Source organism: Pundamilia nyererei, unplaced genomic scaffold, assembly GCF_000239375.1.
Source record: "Pundamilia nyererei isolate P.nyererei 1_Seehausen unplaced genomic scaffold, PunNye1.0 scaffold00024, whole genome shotgun sequence".
Lineage (NCBI taxonomy): Eukaryota > Metazoa > Chordata > Actinopteri > Cichliformes > Cichlidae > Pundamilia > Pundamilia nyererei.
The window spans coordinates 4,112,820-4,129,596 of NW_005187425.1; the positions used below are offsets into that span (position 1 = coordinate 4,112,820).

The window sequence follows — 16,777 nt, forward strand, 5'->3', positions numbered from 1 at the left end:
TGAGCACACACAAAAACACACTGACAAACTGATCATCTTAAAAAAGCAACGCCCTGGTGCTCACTTGGCCTACTTTCCACGGCAGCACTGGGACGTGGGAAGAGGAATAGAATTCAGGGGAGGATGTTCTTGCACTCTGGGAAACATTCAGTATAGCAAGTGTGATGCACATAAACATAGCCTTTGCATTGTCAACCTTAGACCGTATTTGCCCCAGATAACTAGTCCCCGTGTGCTAGACTATTCTCTTTGACTTTGCAATTGAAATCCTGAGAAGATTATGCCAAAGCTAAAAGAGGCAAACTCTGGGGTGGGATTTCAATTGTCAATTCCTGTTGGATTTTATAGCATTATGACATATAGTACACCATCTGTTACGCTTCCCGTGACTAGGTCTACATCTGCACAAGTGGAGCTTATTGATGTGAACATCAGTACAACTAAGACCTGGTTTTTGAATGGACAGCAATTTTCAATCACCGATATTTTTCTCCTGAATCCCGTTTAACACAGATGTATGACTAAGTAGCGGGGTCTCTAGCTTACAAAACACCAGAGCAAATTAAAAAGGTGCAGGAAAGTAACCACTCCTAACTTTAGCTAAACAGACTTCCTGGAGCGCTAGATAATCTGGGGCTTCTATGTACACCGCCTAACCAAATGTCGACATCTGTGAGGGTGTGCATAAAGAAAAGCTCCTCAGAGAAACGGGGGATAATAATCTTAGTTCCCCTCACCTTCAGCTTGCCCATAGGGGTTTAAAAGGGAGATGAAGAAATCCTATGTAAACATGCCAAGTCAAATTTTCACTTGAAATGTGACATAAAGGCAAAGGGCAACCTTGGTGCATCGCTAATGTGCTTCCACGCATGAGTTTTCCAGTGCCCCTGGATGTAAACAATTGATGTATTCAGTCTGTGGTTTGAACACTGACTCACTGTGCACACTTAATATGTTTGAGCATCTTCTTAGCCATCACTGTACATTTAGTGCATAGGTGAAGAGCCCAAAAGAAGTCAACACAAAGCCTGTACACAATCAGAATCTCTGTACTCAATAGCTGCATGAAAGTGAGTTTTGCTCTCCTGAGAAACATACAAAGTTTGAGCATCTGTTCCATCATGTAGTCTTTGTTGAGAAATTAAATATTGAACTGATCTAGTGTACCATGAATGTTTCACTCACATAGTGATTAGACAGACTGGAGAGGCAAGACATCGCAGCACTTTACTCTCTACTTTCATATACTGTATTTGTTGGTCTTGCCTTTAAGTGTTTCACGCGCCAGATTGTGTTGTTGTTATGGAAAATGTTTTTTAATGTTGCGTCAATTATACTTAGCATGCATGTGTAACTCGACACAAAAGTAAATTCATATGCATGCTACGTATGTGCACAAACGCAATCATCCTCAGTCTGATAATTGCTGTATAGTGTAGTCCAGCTGAAGCAATATAATTGGAAAAAAGAGAAAAACATAAATTAGAGTTTTGGTTTTATGATTCAATTATGAACTTGGCAGCATCTGTTTTTTCATACTTTTATGTTATTGTGAATATGGAGAAAATACTGATTGGTTTTCTTGTCGCATCTCAGAATAAAGGGCGTCTCTTTTATAGTGTCTCATCCCTTACTCCAAATCAACAATTGTCTCTCGGGAGAGTCCCAAATGATGTTTCCTGACATAAACATTTTGGATTATAATGAGCAGACCAAGCCAACGTGCAAGCAGGAGAAGGAAACAGTATCATCACAGAGATCATAAAATGGTGTCGTGAGTAGTCTTTTGTCCAGGACCATAGGAGAGTTCTGTTGCTAAAGGGAAGGACAAAAGCAGAAGGCGCCACGGGTATAAGGTTCCCCTGAGCAACAATACTGAAAGTTTCAACTTGCAGCACATGGGTGTAACTTTAACTGGAATACTGTGGATCAAAGACTCACAAACAAAGTGGGTGGAAATGCTGAAGGAGTGTCTGTGCTCAAGTGAAGGACAGGTTCACTAGAGAGAAAGCGGGAGCGACAATTTCTGAAACACAGACCAGGCAATCAAGGCTAATTACTGAGCCCGTGTTTTGTGAACTCAAAGGGCAGCGTGATTCAATTAACAAAACCGATGTGTATTATAATTCTGAAAAGCAAAATTACCTCTGTCGACAACACGCTTATCAGATATAAAACAAAAGCAAATTTAAATTAAACTGAACAGTTTTAAATGTGTTGCTGCTTCGTGCGCTTTAATAAGGAAGAGTGCACACAGTCGATTTTGTATTGCATCTCAAACATTCATTCCGCACTCTTGTCTTCACCTGTCAGCTTTTAGAGAGTGGGAGAATTATTCAGTTCTGCTTCTTTAAATAAAAAACACAGCCTTGAAATTTGTGAGGCTTAAGGCAATTCATCAGGTTAGATCAGTACAATGTGGATGTGTAACCTTTACACTGCACTGGAACCTGCACATACAAGTGTTATGAAAGGTCCCCGTGGCACTCTGCTCTTCTGACATGGATTTGAAGACTTGCCACTTTATTAGCTGCTAAGCCCCCACTACTTGTTCTATATAGTGGAGGCCTATGTTATGAGCTGGGATCTCATTGTCTAGCGTTATTAGAGGTAGAGTCTGCAGCGCTCTCTTGTCTCCCCTCGAGAGTAGCCTGACTATTTGAAAGGAAGCTACAAGTGCAATTTAACCCATCTTATTTACAATACGATCTCTTACAAGGACATCATCGCAGCAAGGATTCACATATAATACATCTCTACAATGTGCTTCTTTCCTGTTTTGATTGTTTCAGGGGAGTTGTTTGACGCTCAATTGAGCCCTAAGAAGAAAAAAAAATCTCTGAATGTGTCAAGTTAGAGCAGACACAAACTTTAGTCAGCAACACTAGTCCGGTTTTGTATTTTTCAAAAATACTTCACATAAGATTTATGCACAACAACAAGTGTTTTCTGCTTAAAGGTCAAAAGAGTTAATAAATAAAAAAGAGTGGGTATGGGGTTCTTAATGATAGCATTAACATCGTGTCTGGGAAAACAAGCTGTTTGTGATCATCACTTTTGTCACCAACGCACACGCACACACACACCCTCCAAAATGGAAATGATCTGTTGGCACTGAATAATAAGTGCCATAGTGCCATCTAGTGCACAAATTTGCACACTGAAGAATGACAGTCCCTGTATGTAAAACATACACTACATACTGCAGCGTACATGCAAAGGTACAGGGCTTAAGGGCTACTTGTGATTATGATAAAGGATGGTGTACTGTTTTCACTGATCGCTTGTGTGCTTCAGTGTGAGTTTCAGCTACACTAAATGACCACACTGAAAATTTCCACTCATAGGGGAAATAAACAAGGAGACAAAGGTTTGTCTTAGAAGCCAGGTCTTTGACAACCCGCGGCTGTGGCAAGCCGCAAGGATAATCTCCTTCAGACAATGAGACGATGTTGAAGGCTGTGCATGCAAATTATACTCTGCCATCTAAATTACAAAGACATACACAGACCTCAAGTCATCAGGCCTCATATCTCACTCATCTGGCCTCCTGGCTGTTAGGTTGCCAGAGGATACTATAGAGACAACAGAACAGAAATAATAAGAAAAAACACATGAGCCAAAACAAGAGTCTTGAATAATTGATTGTGTTTGTCTTTTGCTGTTTGTGTGTGAGAGTGTGTGTTTGAGTGAGAGCGAGAGTGTGTGTGTGTTAGGACTCAGGGTCTGGACAGAGCTTATGCCCCTGAGCAGAGCAGACACATCCACTGGCCAATGGTTTGTGTTAAAAACTGTCTGATTGACCAAATGTGGGGGAAGGGTATGTTTGTGCGTGCCGGGCAAAAATGAATGTGCATGGGTATTTATGTTCATGACTGTGTGTGTAAATTCAAAGAGAAATAGGTGAGGATAGTAGCTGCGATGTGTGTGATTTTTGGCAAACTAAACCTGGGCATGATTAGCTCATGTTGAAATCAGCGCTGGTTTTGTATTCAGTAACATGGGAATAAGATGAAGTAAAGATTTCCAGGATAACAAACGCTTTTTGTTAAACGGGCCAGGAATAGGTGTGTTGTAAGATGTTAAAAAGTCAATATACCTTCATTTTGTCTGTGCTGGTAATGAGCCATATTTTCTGGGGAAAATGGCTGCTTCTCCGGAGGCACCATGTCTACTGAATGTGGCCCTGATCCTGGATAAAACAGAAGGCTCACCAATCAATCTCTCCAGGTTGCCCACAGCCAGAGAAAGCAGCTGCACCACATGTTTGCCTTGCGCGATAGCGACAAGTTAACATACGGGCAGCACAGTAACCATCCACAAGCAGCCTCTAGCTGTCTTATAATGAATTCCCACAGGGATGGGGAACTATCAGAGTCAGTGGTGTTACTGGAGGCTCGGAATAAAGTCAACACCTCTCCTTATACCTGATGAAGCTACGGCACGGCAGCACACTCACACACATAGTCACAGCCACAACGCTCGACTCGTACAAACGTGAACATTTCGAATGCACACAACGATTAAGCTGTACGGTTTATTAAATCATAAATTAGGCTGCATTCGGGCATTACATGTTCACGCAATGATGGTGAACAGAAACTGCTTGCTTTTAATAATGCAGTCTTATCGGGACAGCAGTTTTGTTTAATTCAATGTATAACACGTTATAAAGAGACATTTTAAATTAACGAAAAATCGCCATTCAGCATTTTCTTTAATTTTTTAAAAGCCCTATTTTTCATTCTGATTTGGACATCAGTGTGGCGTCTACACCCACACACCTACTGCTTTCAAATCATGATGTGTTTGTACTGTATTCACAAAGTAATGACTGACACAGTGGTCCACTTAGTCAAACATTTAAGCAATCAAAGTACAAAACACAACAAACCCATTTGGTGCACAGGGCTCGACACGTAGAAGTCAAGGGTGTTTTAAAAGGTTTAAGCGGTTGTTAAAATAATGATGGTTTTATGAAACACTGGTGGACCATCTTTTGTTAATTTAAAGCTAAATGCCCTCACATCTACTAACTGCAAATGAGATCAATACACAAGCTGGTGCTGTAGAGTTTCTCTGGTAAACTGACATTAGTCAACTGCATTTCAGACAGCACTTTCAGAAAATGCATAAATTACACCCATTATGTATTCATATGTGGAATAATGTTAAACTGAGTGAGCAAGAAAAGTGCAATGCAGTCCATGTAGATAGATAGATAGATAGATAGATAGATAGATAGATAGATAGATAGATAGATAGATCTGCAGTTGTTCTGGTGGCAGGTGTTGACCCAACACCTTATAAGAACATTTAATTTTATGCTATATCTGTATAAATATCTCTACAGACAAATATATAGATATGTCTGTGCCTGTATAGATAGTTAAATATAGATATATAGGTGTACTGAGAAAGAGAGTGAGGGAGTGAGAGAGTCTTCCTAACCTCCAGGCCTCTGCTCTGCTTCTTCCCGTGGGACTCTGCGTGAGTGATGAGACGATGTGTAGCTTGGGAGAAGGTTTTGGTGGGATTTGGCCCAGGTCTTCAAGGGTACATCGTTTTTATTCTCTTGCCACCTCCTGGACAATGTGCAGCTGCAAAAACCAAATATAAACTATGGGGAAAATACATATATATATATATAATCAAACTTCAAGTCAGTGCAAGTGATGAGTTGGCTTCAAAAACACACGCTATGATAGCTGAATAAAAACAAGCTTTAGACTATGCTTTTTCATATCTGCTTATTGGCATTTATCCACTGAACTGTGTATATATATCACCATATGTATTTAATTTTAAAAGAAAATACACCATCTACGGCAGTTTTTTCTGTATGCACTACATCACACTGCAGACAATCTATTTAAAAAATAAATACACAGCATATTTTTTTGTTTGTTCTGTGTAAAATACCTAAAACATTATTTTGTAGCTTGAAAAAATCACACTGAGTATTTGAAATAATATCAAATGAACCTAATATACTTTGAACCATTATCTAAGTTACCTTTGTTTGGTCATAGAAAACTGAAATTGCATGTGCAGAATTACCAGTTTTAGCCAATAAAACTAATTTTAAAAGCTCACTTACATTGTTGTGAAATTCTCTCATAGATTTAAATTCTGGATTCTTTGAGTGGCAGGCTTCTTTCTAATAACACTGGCTTGCATTTGTTTTCACTGGACTTGTCAGACTCTTTTTACCTTTATCTTCGTGAAGAAATATAACAATAGAAAAGGATACAGACTAAAATAAAGACTGAAAACTATATAGTGGATGCGAAGTAAACTGAATTTTTTCAGTTTTGCCGCTAGATGTCACCGATTGACCATCCAATACAGGCTGAGGTGCTACATGTTGTCACTATAATTCAAAGTGACGCTTTACTCAAAATCACACTTTGCATGTAAAATATGAAAAATAAAATAAAAAATTTAAATGTCAAAAAACGTTTAACATGCAAACAAAATGTGTTTAACTCTTATTCATGGGCTGCTATGCAAATCATTTTAATTAAACATATTTGCTCTGTGGATATATGCCTGAAAAAAATGTAGATTTTCTTAGTTGTTTTTGCATGTGTAGCTGTTTATTTCAGTCACAGTGAAAATAACCAGGAGGGGATGTGTAAATTGTATTTGTCCTGCTTATTAGTGGGCAGCTAAATAGGATTTAAACTCCTCAATAACCATATATGTAAAACATGCAATTCGTCGAAACAAAGCTGGGTGGATATAAAATCCAGTGAAAATGCACATTTACTGATATGATGCTCAGGAGGATGGATGGAGTCAGGATGTGGCATGTGTGCATGACGTCATTTCTCCATGTACTGTGCGCCATTTTGGAAGAAAAAAAATCACGGATAATTTCCGTGGTCTTGACAGATCTGGACCCGAGTCTTCACACTGATTGTGGATGCTATCTATCTCCCCGAGCGCGCCGCACTGGTTGATAAGGCATTGGAAGCTGTGTACAACAAGAGCTGCTAAATGAAGCAATGGCGGGTAAGCTACTTTTTAAAGGAAGGGAAAAGGATCCACCTCACTTGGTGTGTGTGATGGCCTGAATCTGCAACTTGGCTAACCAGCGTTAGCGCTGGCAAGCTAAGTTGCTAGTTGTCAAACTGTGTCACTGTCAGGTCATTATTACCGCCCGATGAAGGGCGAGCCGGAATCACACTAACCCTGGTTTCTTTTTGCAGGAGTTGCAGGAGGAAATGATTTTCAGTGGTGTTTCTCTCAAGTAAAAGGAGCGATAGATGAAGATGTTGCGGAAGGTATGTGGCTAACGTTAGCTCGGCGGCTAGGCTACAGTGGTGGGCAGCTAGCTAGGTGGTCTGATGATGGTTCTCTGTGGGATTCGCTTGAGGTGCACGAGAGCTGACGGCGGATGGACGCGCGTGCTTTTTTGCAAGACTGCTCTCGTGATTAGTGTAGACCTGTTTGTGGATCAGTTGCACAAACGCCCTTTCCTTGTAGATTGCTGTGTGTCGCTAGCTCGCTATGAGCTAGCTGGTGGCTAAACTATTAAAGGGGGAGCGACCGTGCCCGTGACGTCAATGTGCTGCGTCCATAAATTGTCGAGTGACATCATGCTTGTTTTCATTCATACCTTAATGGGTGTACGTGATATTATGTGGTTATCGGTATTTTACATTTTCTATAAGAACAGTGGGACCAGACTTAGCCTGCAGCCCATCACAGTAGCATTCTAGCTGCCATCCCAACTACAGTGCGGAAGCTGAGCTGTGAGGTCTGATTCACACCGATTTGTGTCTTTTCAGCTGACATAATCTCAACAGTTGAGTTCAACTATTCTGGAGAGCTACTGGCAACTGGAGACAAGGGAGGCAGAGTAGTGATATTTCAGCATGAACAAGAGGTAAGGATCACACAGCAGTAACACCATTCCAGAAGTGAAGCCCTAAGCTGTTGTTGTATATAGATATTAAATATTCTCTGAGCAGTATTTGCATATTAATGATCATAAAACTGACCTTACAGCCGATTGTTAGTCAGTGGCACCAGTTTAGATCATCATGGAAATGTAGTGTTTGTAAGGTTGGGGAAACCTGCACTCAGCTAAGACTGAGGAAGTCATTTGGATGAATGCCTCCCACTGAAAACGCAACATCCAAATGAGCAGAATGAGCTCTCTGGGATACACTACATAAAAAGACCAAGTTTATTGTATCCATTTCAACAATACAATTTCTATGAATTTGTCTTGTTATGCTCACATTTACCATAAGATGCATTCATCATCGTACAGCACAGAACAATGTAATGTGGAATAAAACTGCATGTAAGAACTGAAGGCTGCATGCATATTTTAGGAAGTAAACAGTTCGCAGAAACACTGGCTAGGAACAAAGTGTGAGTGGTATTCAAACTGGATATTATATTTATTTTGGTTTTAAGGTTAAATATTAAGGTACTAGACAATCATGGGAAGGTGTTATCTTAGTTTTTCTCAGTTTAATCATATATTTATTCAATTCAATTCAATAAAATTGAATTGATTTTATTGATCCTGAAGGTTGACCCCGAAGGAAATTGGGTTAAGGCTGCCGACCTTTGCCAGCGCAGTCTTACCCTTCTGACCATACATACATACATTACACAAACATCACATGGGGAAGATAGGCCAGAGAGGTATAACAATGGAAAATGCACAACATGAGGAAAGATCAGGAGAAAAAATAACTCCCCCCAGACTGAGCTCCAACAGGGAGATCAGTTTGAGAACAGAAAAAAACCACCTCTGCACATAGCACATGAAAAAACTCTTAATACACCAAAGAAACACATGACAAGCAACAGGGGTGGGTAAAGGGTGAGAGACAGCCAATGTAGACAGTACATCCGGGCCTGCAGCATAAGCGCTGGTCTCCTTGATCCACCGTCAGCATCGGAGGGGAATAAGCGTCGAAGGCGTTTGGATGGGGAGGGGGGGATGAGTGTACATTTATGGAAATTATGGTAAAGTTACAATGAAAATGTGCTATTAAACATTGTTTAGGGCATTTCAAAAAGCACAATGCCATGATCATAGTGTTTTACATCAGTACTCCATAATGGAACTGTTGTGAAAAATCTACATGTGGCTCCACAGTGTAGTAGTTTATACATGTACTTGGTCTATGGGTTTTTGGGGTTGTCTCAGGAAGACCAACTAATGTCTACTATGCAGAATCAAATATAAGGAGTTACCCACTTGTAAATAACTGAGTGGCCGAAAATGTATTTTTTGTTTATTTATTTTGCTTGTTGTTGATTGTGCTATTTTCTGTAATGAGCTTTCTTTTACATATTTATGCAAAAATATGAACAGGTAATGATGAAATCTTGTTTGTTTTTGTTTTTTTGCTGTTGTTTTGGGGGTTTTTTTATGCCATAAACAATACCATGATTACAGTGTTGTTTTTGTTGCCTTTTCCCCCTCAGTCTAAGAATCGTCCACACCTGCGTGGGGAGTACAACGTCTATAGCACTTTTCAGAGTCACGAGCCAGAATTTGATTATTTGAAAAGTTTAGAAATCGAGGAAAAAATTAATAAAATAAGATGGCTACCACAACAAAATGCTGCTCACTTTCTACTTTCAACAAACGGTAAGAGCTTTTTTCTGTTTTTCTTATTTGTTGATAATGAAGCGCTATGTTCCCTCTCCTAAAGCCTTTCCTTTTTCCCCCCAGATAAAACTATCAAATTGTGGAAAATTAGTGAAAGAGATAAACGAGCAGAAGGTTACAATCTGAAAGACGAAGACGGACGACTCAGAGACCCCTTTAGAATCACCTCTTTACGGGTGTGTTTAGCCGTCCCTCAGACCTGCCTCATTCTGAGCATGACTCTATGTGATAACTTTTCTAAAATTGATTGTTGTACATTTCAGGTACCAGTACTGATGCCAATGGATCTCATGGTAGAAGCAAGCCCACGGAGGATCTTTGCAAATGCGCACACCTATCACATTAATTCCATTTCTGTAAATAGTGATCATGAAACTTACCTCTCTGCAGATGACCTAAGAATAAATCTATGGCACTTGGAAATCACAGACAGAAGTTTTAGTATCCTTTTTTTTATATATATATCAGAAAGCTGATTTTTAGATGTGTCTTAAAGTTTTAATAGCATTGCATCAATGTAAAATATAAGACTGCTAGCTCCTTAACAGTGTGCTAACAGATATTGTAGACATCAAGCCCGCCAACATGGAGGAACTGACAGAAGTAATCACAGCTGCTGAGTGCCATCCACATCAATGCAATGTATTTGTGTACAGCAGTAGCAAAGGAACCATCCGCCTGTGTGACATGCGAGCGGCAGCGCTCTGTGATAGGCACTCAAAGTGTAAGTACTTCTACCGTGTTGTAGTGAAGCCATCGGTCTGTCTGGAAAATAGAGAATTCGAAGTGCAGCGATTTCTGAAATTAACCATAGTCTGACAATTTGTCTAGTTTTTTTGTTTTTTCAAAGATGCATCTGTTACCTGTTAATCTAATTTCTTTGTTGTGATCTGTAATTCAATTAAGAGCTCATAAAGATTTATACAAGAATTTGAGGATTTCCCCCTTTCCCTTTATTTTCTAAGTCTTTGAGGAACCAGAGGATCCCAGCAGCCGATCCTTTTTTTCTGAGATCATCTCCTCCATCTCAGACGTGAAGTTCAGTCACAGCGGACGCTATATGATGACACGTGACTACCTCTCCGTCAAAGTTTGGGACCTCAACATGGAGAACAGGCCAGTGGAGACGTATCAGGTGCTTAAACATGCTTTTCTGGGGATTCAGTTTTAAATCACATTAACACTTGTGATCTTTTCTGGGACTTGGTTTTTATTTTTTTTAAAAGTCAACTTTGATTAAGGCTTGAAATAGTGCTTTTTCAGATATACGTCAGAATTTTACTCAGACTTCCTAAAGTCAGTAATAACCAAATAGGGATATGGTCTATCAAGAAATGACAGGCAAACTCCTAATGGAGGCTGATAGGTACCGGTTAGCTTCGCAACATGGATTAAATATGCAGAAGGCTATGTTTTATGTAAGATAAAGATTTGAACAGTTCCCTTTACATTGTTTCATTTCAGGTCCATGAATATCTTCGCAGTAAGCTTTGCTCTTTGTATGAAAACGACTGCATCTTTGACAAGTTTGAGTGCTGCTGGAATGGCAGTGACAGGTATGTATCCTTCCTGCTGCAAAGGACAAGCATTTCACTCACTACTGTTTTTATAAATGTTGTTCCCAGCTTATAAGTTATATCAATCGGTGGTCAAACTTTTGGTGTTACTACAACAAATTCAAACATTGAGTTTATTTTTTACTCTCTTCGGCAGTGCCATCATGACAGGCTCCTACAACAACTTCTTTCGAATGTTTGACCGGAACACCCGGCGGGACATCACACTGGAGGCATCCCGAGAGAGCAGCAAACCACGGGCCACACTTAAACCACGTAAAGTGTCCACCGGTGGCAAGAGGAAGAAGGACGAGATCAGCGTGGACAGCCTGGACTTCAACAAGAAGATCCTCCACACTGCCTGGCACCCCAAAGATAACGTGATAGCTGTGGCAGCCACCAACAACTTGTACATTTTCCAGGACAAAATCAACTAGAAGATTTGGGGCTCCAGAGGATAGGGCTTTTACCGTACCTGTGTAGTTAAGCCTACTACTTGTCTATCTGTATAAGAAGAAACAGCCTTGTTGTCCTCCTGGTGAAGAATTTGAAAGCACGTGTCTACTTTTTTTGCCACAGGAGGTTGATCCATAGGCCTGTTTTATTTTGAGTCTGAGCTTAGGTTGTTTTTGCCTTTGGCACCAGGGCAATCGACATGCCCCCCTGACCCAGAAAGCCCAGTTCGGGTCTAATTGACAGAACGGCACTCCCTAGAGGTCGAACTCTTGAACGTTGGTGTTTGTGTTGACATTTTAAGCCTTCATTTCACAATTTAATGACAGAACTCTTGGAAGTACTTAAAAATGACGTCTTGTCAAGGTTGTATCATCAATTCAAAGTTTTTGGGCCCTCTGAAGCACGGATGAATGGCCAATAAGCCTAACTGTAACATTCCCCCATTGGTCATGTATTCAGGCCACACAACTGGTGGAAAAGGCCATGAATTTGGAAAAGCGGACATGTTTCTCCCCCCAAACCCCACCCCCTTCTCTTATTTTACCCCAGTCAATACGGTGACATAATTTCACTGACTGTATCTACTCAAGTACACCTTGTCATCCACATAATAAAAGAAACTAAATCTACAGACGTGTTTTTAAATTTAGAAGTATGTATTAAAACATGTTTATTGCTTTGCATGTTTTTATGTTGTAGAGAGGTGGAAAAATCTCCAGTCACACCACTGTCTATTGAGCAGATCTCAAGAAAACCTTGTTAAGGAAATACCATTCGGGGCTACCAGTTTGAGAACCACTGTTGGAGACAACCTATAACGTGTTTGTGTCAAGAGATTCAAGTTCTAGTTTTTGCTCATGTTTAGGATGCAGGCTGGAAACTACACTGCACAAGATGGGGTCCAGGACAAAGGGAATCTGCAGCCTTAATACCTACTTCTATCAGTGACAGCTACAAGTTATGTCCCCCAATGTTTTACAAACCTCATGTGCATTATTTGTAAATCCTATTTTATAGTTATGTCATCATATACTGCTGCTACACGTGGCTGTCTATGAAAACACCGAGGAGGAAATTGCACACCATACAGTTTGTGATAGAGTGCCTCCGGATCATGAGATAAGTAGGACATTAAGACAGGCCTCATACATGTGCCCTTACTCATTTATTAGGGATGTCACCCAAATTTGAACTGCATATTGCAAATGTGGATCTTATCTCTGTAGTTGTGAACGCAGAAATGAAGGTTGACTACACAAAATATACTGATGAATTAAAACAAACACATAATGCATTGTCTTTGTCCATTGATTCCTAACATGGTGGCAATGTATTCACTTGTTTATTATTTTGACCAAAGTTCAATAAAATTTTAATTGTGTTCATCTGCTGTTCGCCTGCTCTGCATCATTGTGAATTAAATCAACTGTAACACAGTTAAGGTCATGCATACGTTTCACACTTTTAATGTTTCTTGATGATGAACATGTGCCATTTCTATGCTGTTTGTTCTTTTTTGAAAATCACAATTTATCATTGCACAACTAAGCAATCAGTAACGAGTGCCATCAACTAATCTAAAGATTCCCCAAAACAAATAAAACAGTCAAGTTAAATTTCTTTGAGCCATCTGCCTCCTCTAAAAAACTGCTTGCATTATTTATTTATTTATTTATTTTTTAAAAGTGATTTGAGTTCAATCAAAAGAAAACGCCACTGCTGTGTTCAGAGGTTTACACCCAAAAAACAGCAATAACTGATCCCTCAACTCTCCACACTGCTGTGGGAAATGTGGAACACTGAATTCAACAGGACCACGTCACATGGCTACTATATTTCCTTTGATCATTAGAAGGTCCCGTTTTCATGCCAAGATGGTTGCATGACGTTGATGTGGTAGTGCCAAGCGCCACGATCCTATTTAGGATGTGTTAGGCGCCTTCCAATATATATCCTACCAGGAAAGAAGAAAACAGAGAAATTAAGATGCTGCTTTAAAACATAAACACAACTAACTAGATGTATCTACTGAAATAGTTTTTTAACCGGGTAAAATGCAAACTCAATGACCACCAAATTAGGTACAACTTTTCAGCCAATGGCAGCAACTCAAAGCATTAACCCTCTGGGCTACCTGGAGCCATTTTTCATCCACAGCGTTTTTTAATTTCAAGCCATTTTCACTGTGTTGAATAGAATATAGCCAAACTTTCCAAACATTTATTTATTTTTTTACTTTAGAATTGCAGTCTGAGTTCATCAGATTAGCTTAAGGCATGCAGACATGGTCCAGATGACCTGCTGAATTTCAAATCGAGCAACAGAATGGAGAAGGTGACTCAAAGGAATTTGAACGTGGCATGGCTATTGGTGCCAGATATCTGATCTAAATGTTTCATATTCTGCTGATCAAGTAGGATTTTCCAACACAGCCATCTCTAGGGTTTACAGAAAACGGCCTGAAAAAGAGAAACTTGAACAGCAGTTCTCTGGTTGAATATGCCTTATTGATGCCAGAGGAGTATGGCCAAACTGCCTCAAGCTGATGGCGAGGCAACAGTAACTCAAATAGCAACTCATTACAAGCAAGGTATGCAGAAGCGCTGCCTCTCCAGCTAATTTGCATTTGCTCATCAAAACTGGACATTAAAATGAAATTGGAAAAACATTAGTTATAAAACAGAATTTGCTATAAACAACATGAAAGATCCACCCTGTAGTTTTCAGGCTGGTGGTGGTGGCAGTGTGATGGCATGGTGGATATTTTCTTGGCACACTTTGGGCCCCTTCATACCAGCGAAGCATCACTGATATGGACCAAAATCTCTGAAGAACATTTCCACCAATTTGTTTAAGGTGTAACTAATGAGGTGGCCAGTGAGTTTATGTGGTCGATTTTCAATATAAAAGTCCAAAATAAGATGTGTTGAAATAATGCTCTATAGAATAATAACCACAGGCTCCTAAATAAAGACAATTATATTCTCTGTCATTCTGAAGTTGATATACTTCAGGGAGTATCTTACCTAAACCTATTAAATGTCAGACACTGAACAGGACTGCTGTTTATCCAGTCAGGCATTGTTCTAAACATCATTATGTTTGTTTTATTTTTACATATATTTCAGTGTTTTGTTGTGAGGACACTGTCGTTTTTCTACCCTGCAAATCCTGCAAATGTTAAGAGATTATTGATTGGTCATTATTTAATTTACAAATACCATTTTTAAGTGCATGTAAAATCATCCCAATATTTATGTGAAAATAGAAAACATCAGGTCTAGTGGGTCAACAGTTTCTGCAGCAACTCAAGAGGTTCCCGTACAGCGTTTTTAGTTTTTGCATACTGCCTGAGTTAAAGATTAAATGATGCTGCTTACCCTAAGCCAACAGCGAGTATGTGGGAAATGATAAATGATGGAAGGAAAAGCTTCAGAAAGTCAGAAGAGAGAAAGCCTCCCTTCTTCATGACGCTGGTTTTCCTGATGCTGAGAGAGGTTGAGCGCTTAGGGTGCTTCAGCAGGAACTCCCTACAGAGCGACACATTAATTTTTCATTGTTCTGAATACATTAAAATCAAGTGAGTGCCAGTTTAATGTCACACTAGCACCTTTGCTCACACAGACATCATTCCAAATTTTATGAATCACAATTACAAATCATGGCATGTAATAATTATAGTTGGGGTAAAAGATTATCTCTAATTGTGATATGACTACTTACTTTGGTGGACTGTTCTCAGGTCGGCTAGACCAGTCCCAGATCCAGTCAGCATTTTTCTTCATCAGGTTCTCAACTTCCCGTATTCTCTCTTGGAAATCTTCATCTGACTAAAAGGGGGGGAATTTTTTTTTTAAATAATAATAATAAAATTCTGTCACAATACATTTAGCTTTAACAAGGTTATGAATAATGCATAAACATAAACTATATATAAAGAAAACAGATTGTTTTCAACTTGTCTAAGCAGGAAAAGCCCGACTCAGCTGTTAAGTAAGGACCTCTTCAAGTGGAACGACCTTAATAATTAAGAATACTTTCCCTTGCCTGCTATAACATGTCCAAATTTCTGCTGTGACAAAGGCTTAATGTACCTGTGAGCTATTCCCCTCTGAGCCTTTCCACAGAAGAAGCGGGGTCTGTGCTCTGCGTGGGCTGTTGTGAAGAAGAACAAGAAGGAGAAGGAGAAGAAAACACATAAGGGAAACTCAGCTCACGACTTCTTCATATTACTCAACAAACAGAGGAAAAACATGAACTGCTCTTCCCCCTTCTGCCCACCCCCCACCAACCTGTTGCACTGAGAGCTTCCTCTGGAGCTGCTCCTGCCTGATTCGTGCTGTGCTTCTAGCAACATTTTCTCCATGTCAGCTGCCAGGCTGGATGAGGGAATTTGCTCCTGGCTTCCTTGTTGACTGGCACTTTGGGAGCCATTCCCACTGAAATGCAGCTCAACCCAGGAACCTTAAATCAAATGCAAAGTCTTTAAACATGAATCCTGGTTATCCAGTACTACATCACAGGCCAATCTCGACTAGGATAGGAATGCAGTCTCTGCGCATAGAGGAACAATAAACAAATGAGGACTGTTTTTAGCTTGTAGGCATTTTCATCGTGGCAACACTGCAGATTAGCCTTAATAACTAACTAGAACCATGGCCTACCCTGTATAGCTGTGTCTACACGTCTTATAGGTATATAAATCAATGTCGAGTTGAGATTCAATCTCGCTATTTAGCCAAACACCCCTATCGACTGGCTTTTCACGTGGTCAGGCTAGGTGACGTTATTTACTCGTGGTGTTTAACTATCGTCTACCGCTAACAACAACACTGGCAAATATATATTTGACGTAAATACTTTACCTTGCAGACTTTCGTCAGAGGAAGCGTCCACCGGTAGTGACATTGCAGCGGTATAATGCAGTCTCCGCAGGTTTAAAGGCCTATATATCAGCGAAATGGTGGCGAAATGCCTGCAAGCAGCTGGAGCTCCAACTACCACAATAACAATGACGCAACATTGTGTTTATCTAAAATGTGATTGGCTTGGAAAGGAGAGCACGCGCGCCACGCTCTCCCTGCGTGTTGCTCATGCGCGTTCACGCCCGCATACAAGG

General features: G+C 40.0%; 2 protein-coding genes across 2 annotated transcripts; one reads left to right on the forward strand and one right to left on the reverse strand.

Annotated features, from left to right (window-relative positions):
• The first annotated feature begins 6,803 nt into the window (after nt 1-6,803).
• LOC102206540 (protein phosphatase 2, regulatory subunit B, delta) lies at nt 6,804-13,043 on the forward strand. The gene is made up of 10 exons (XM_005727456.1): nt 6,804-7,017; nt 7,215-7,289; nt 7,797-7,894; nt 9,460-9,625; nt 9,710-9,822; nt 9,910-10,087; nt 10,206-10,370; nt 10,612-10,781; nt 11,111-11,202; nt 11,360-13,043. Exons 1-10 carry the CDS (start codon nt 7,011-7,013, stop codon nt 11,637-11,639), a joined length of 1,344 nt encoding a protein of 447 aa, XP_005727513.1. The 5' UTR covers nt 6,804-7,010; the 3' UTR covers nt 11,640-13,043.
• A 52-nt stretch (nt 13,044-13,095) lies between these two features.
• Nucleotides 13,096-16,777, reverse strand: bnip3 (BCL2 interacting protein 3). Its single transcript, XM_005727455.2, has 6 exons — nt 16,524-16,777; nt 15,951-16,122; nt 15,753-15,813; nt 15,382-15,488; nt 15,039-15,188; nt 13,096-13,612 (listed from the first exon to the last, which is right to left on the reverse strand). Exons 1-6 carry the CDS (start codon nt 16,564-16,566, stop codon nt 13,576-13,578), a joined length of 570 nt encoding a protein of 189 aa, XP_005727512.1. The 5' UTR covers nt 16,567-16,777; the 3' UTR covers nt 13,096-13,575.

Bases quoted from the DNA above. Each gene is read 5' to 3' on its own strand.
- bnip3 (XM_005727455.2), bottom strand. From the start codon at position 16,566: ATGTCACTACCGGTGGACGCTTCCTCTGACGAAAGTCTGCAAG. The intron at 16,123-16,523 runs GTAAAGTATTTA...ATTTGATTTAAG, and splicing joins CTCTGACGAAAGTCTGCAAG to GTTCCTGGGTTGAGCTGCAT. The intron at 15,489-15,752 runs GTACATTAAGCC...CCCCCCTTTTAG, and splicing joins CAGAGGGGAATAGCTCACAG to TCAGATGAAGATTTCCAAGA.
- LOC102206540 (XM_005727456.1), top strand. The intron at 9,626-9,709 runs GTAAGAGCTTTT...TTTTCCCCCCAG, and splicing joins CTTTCTACTTTCAACAAACG to ATAAAACTATCAAATTGTGG. The intron at 10,088-10,205 runs GTATCCTTTTTT...GTGTGCTAACAG, and splicing joins AATCACAGACAGAAGTTTTA to ATATTGTAGACATCAAGCCC.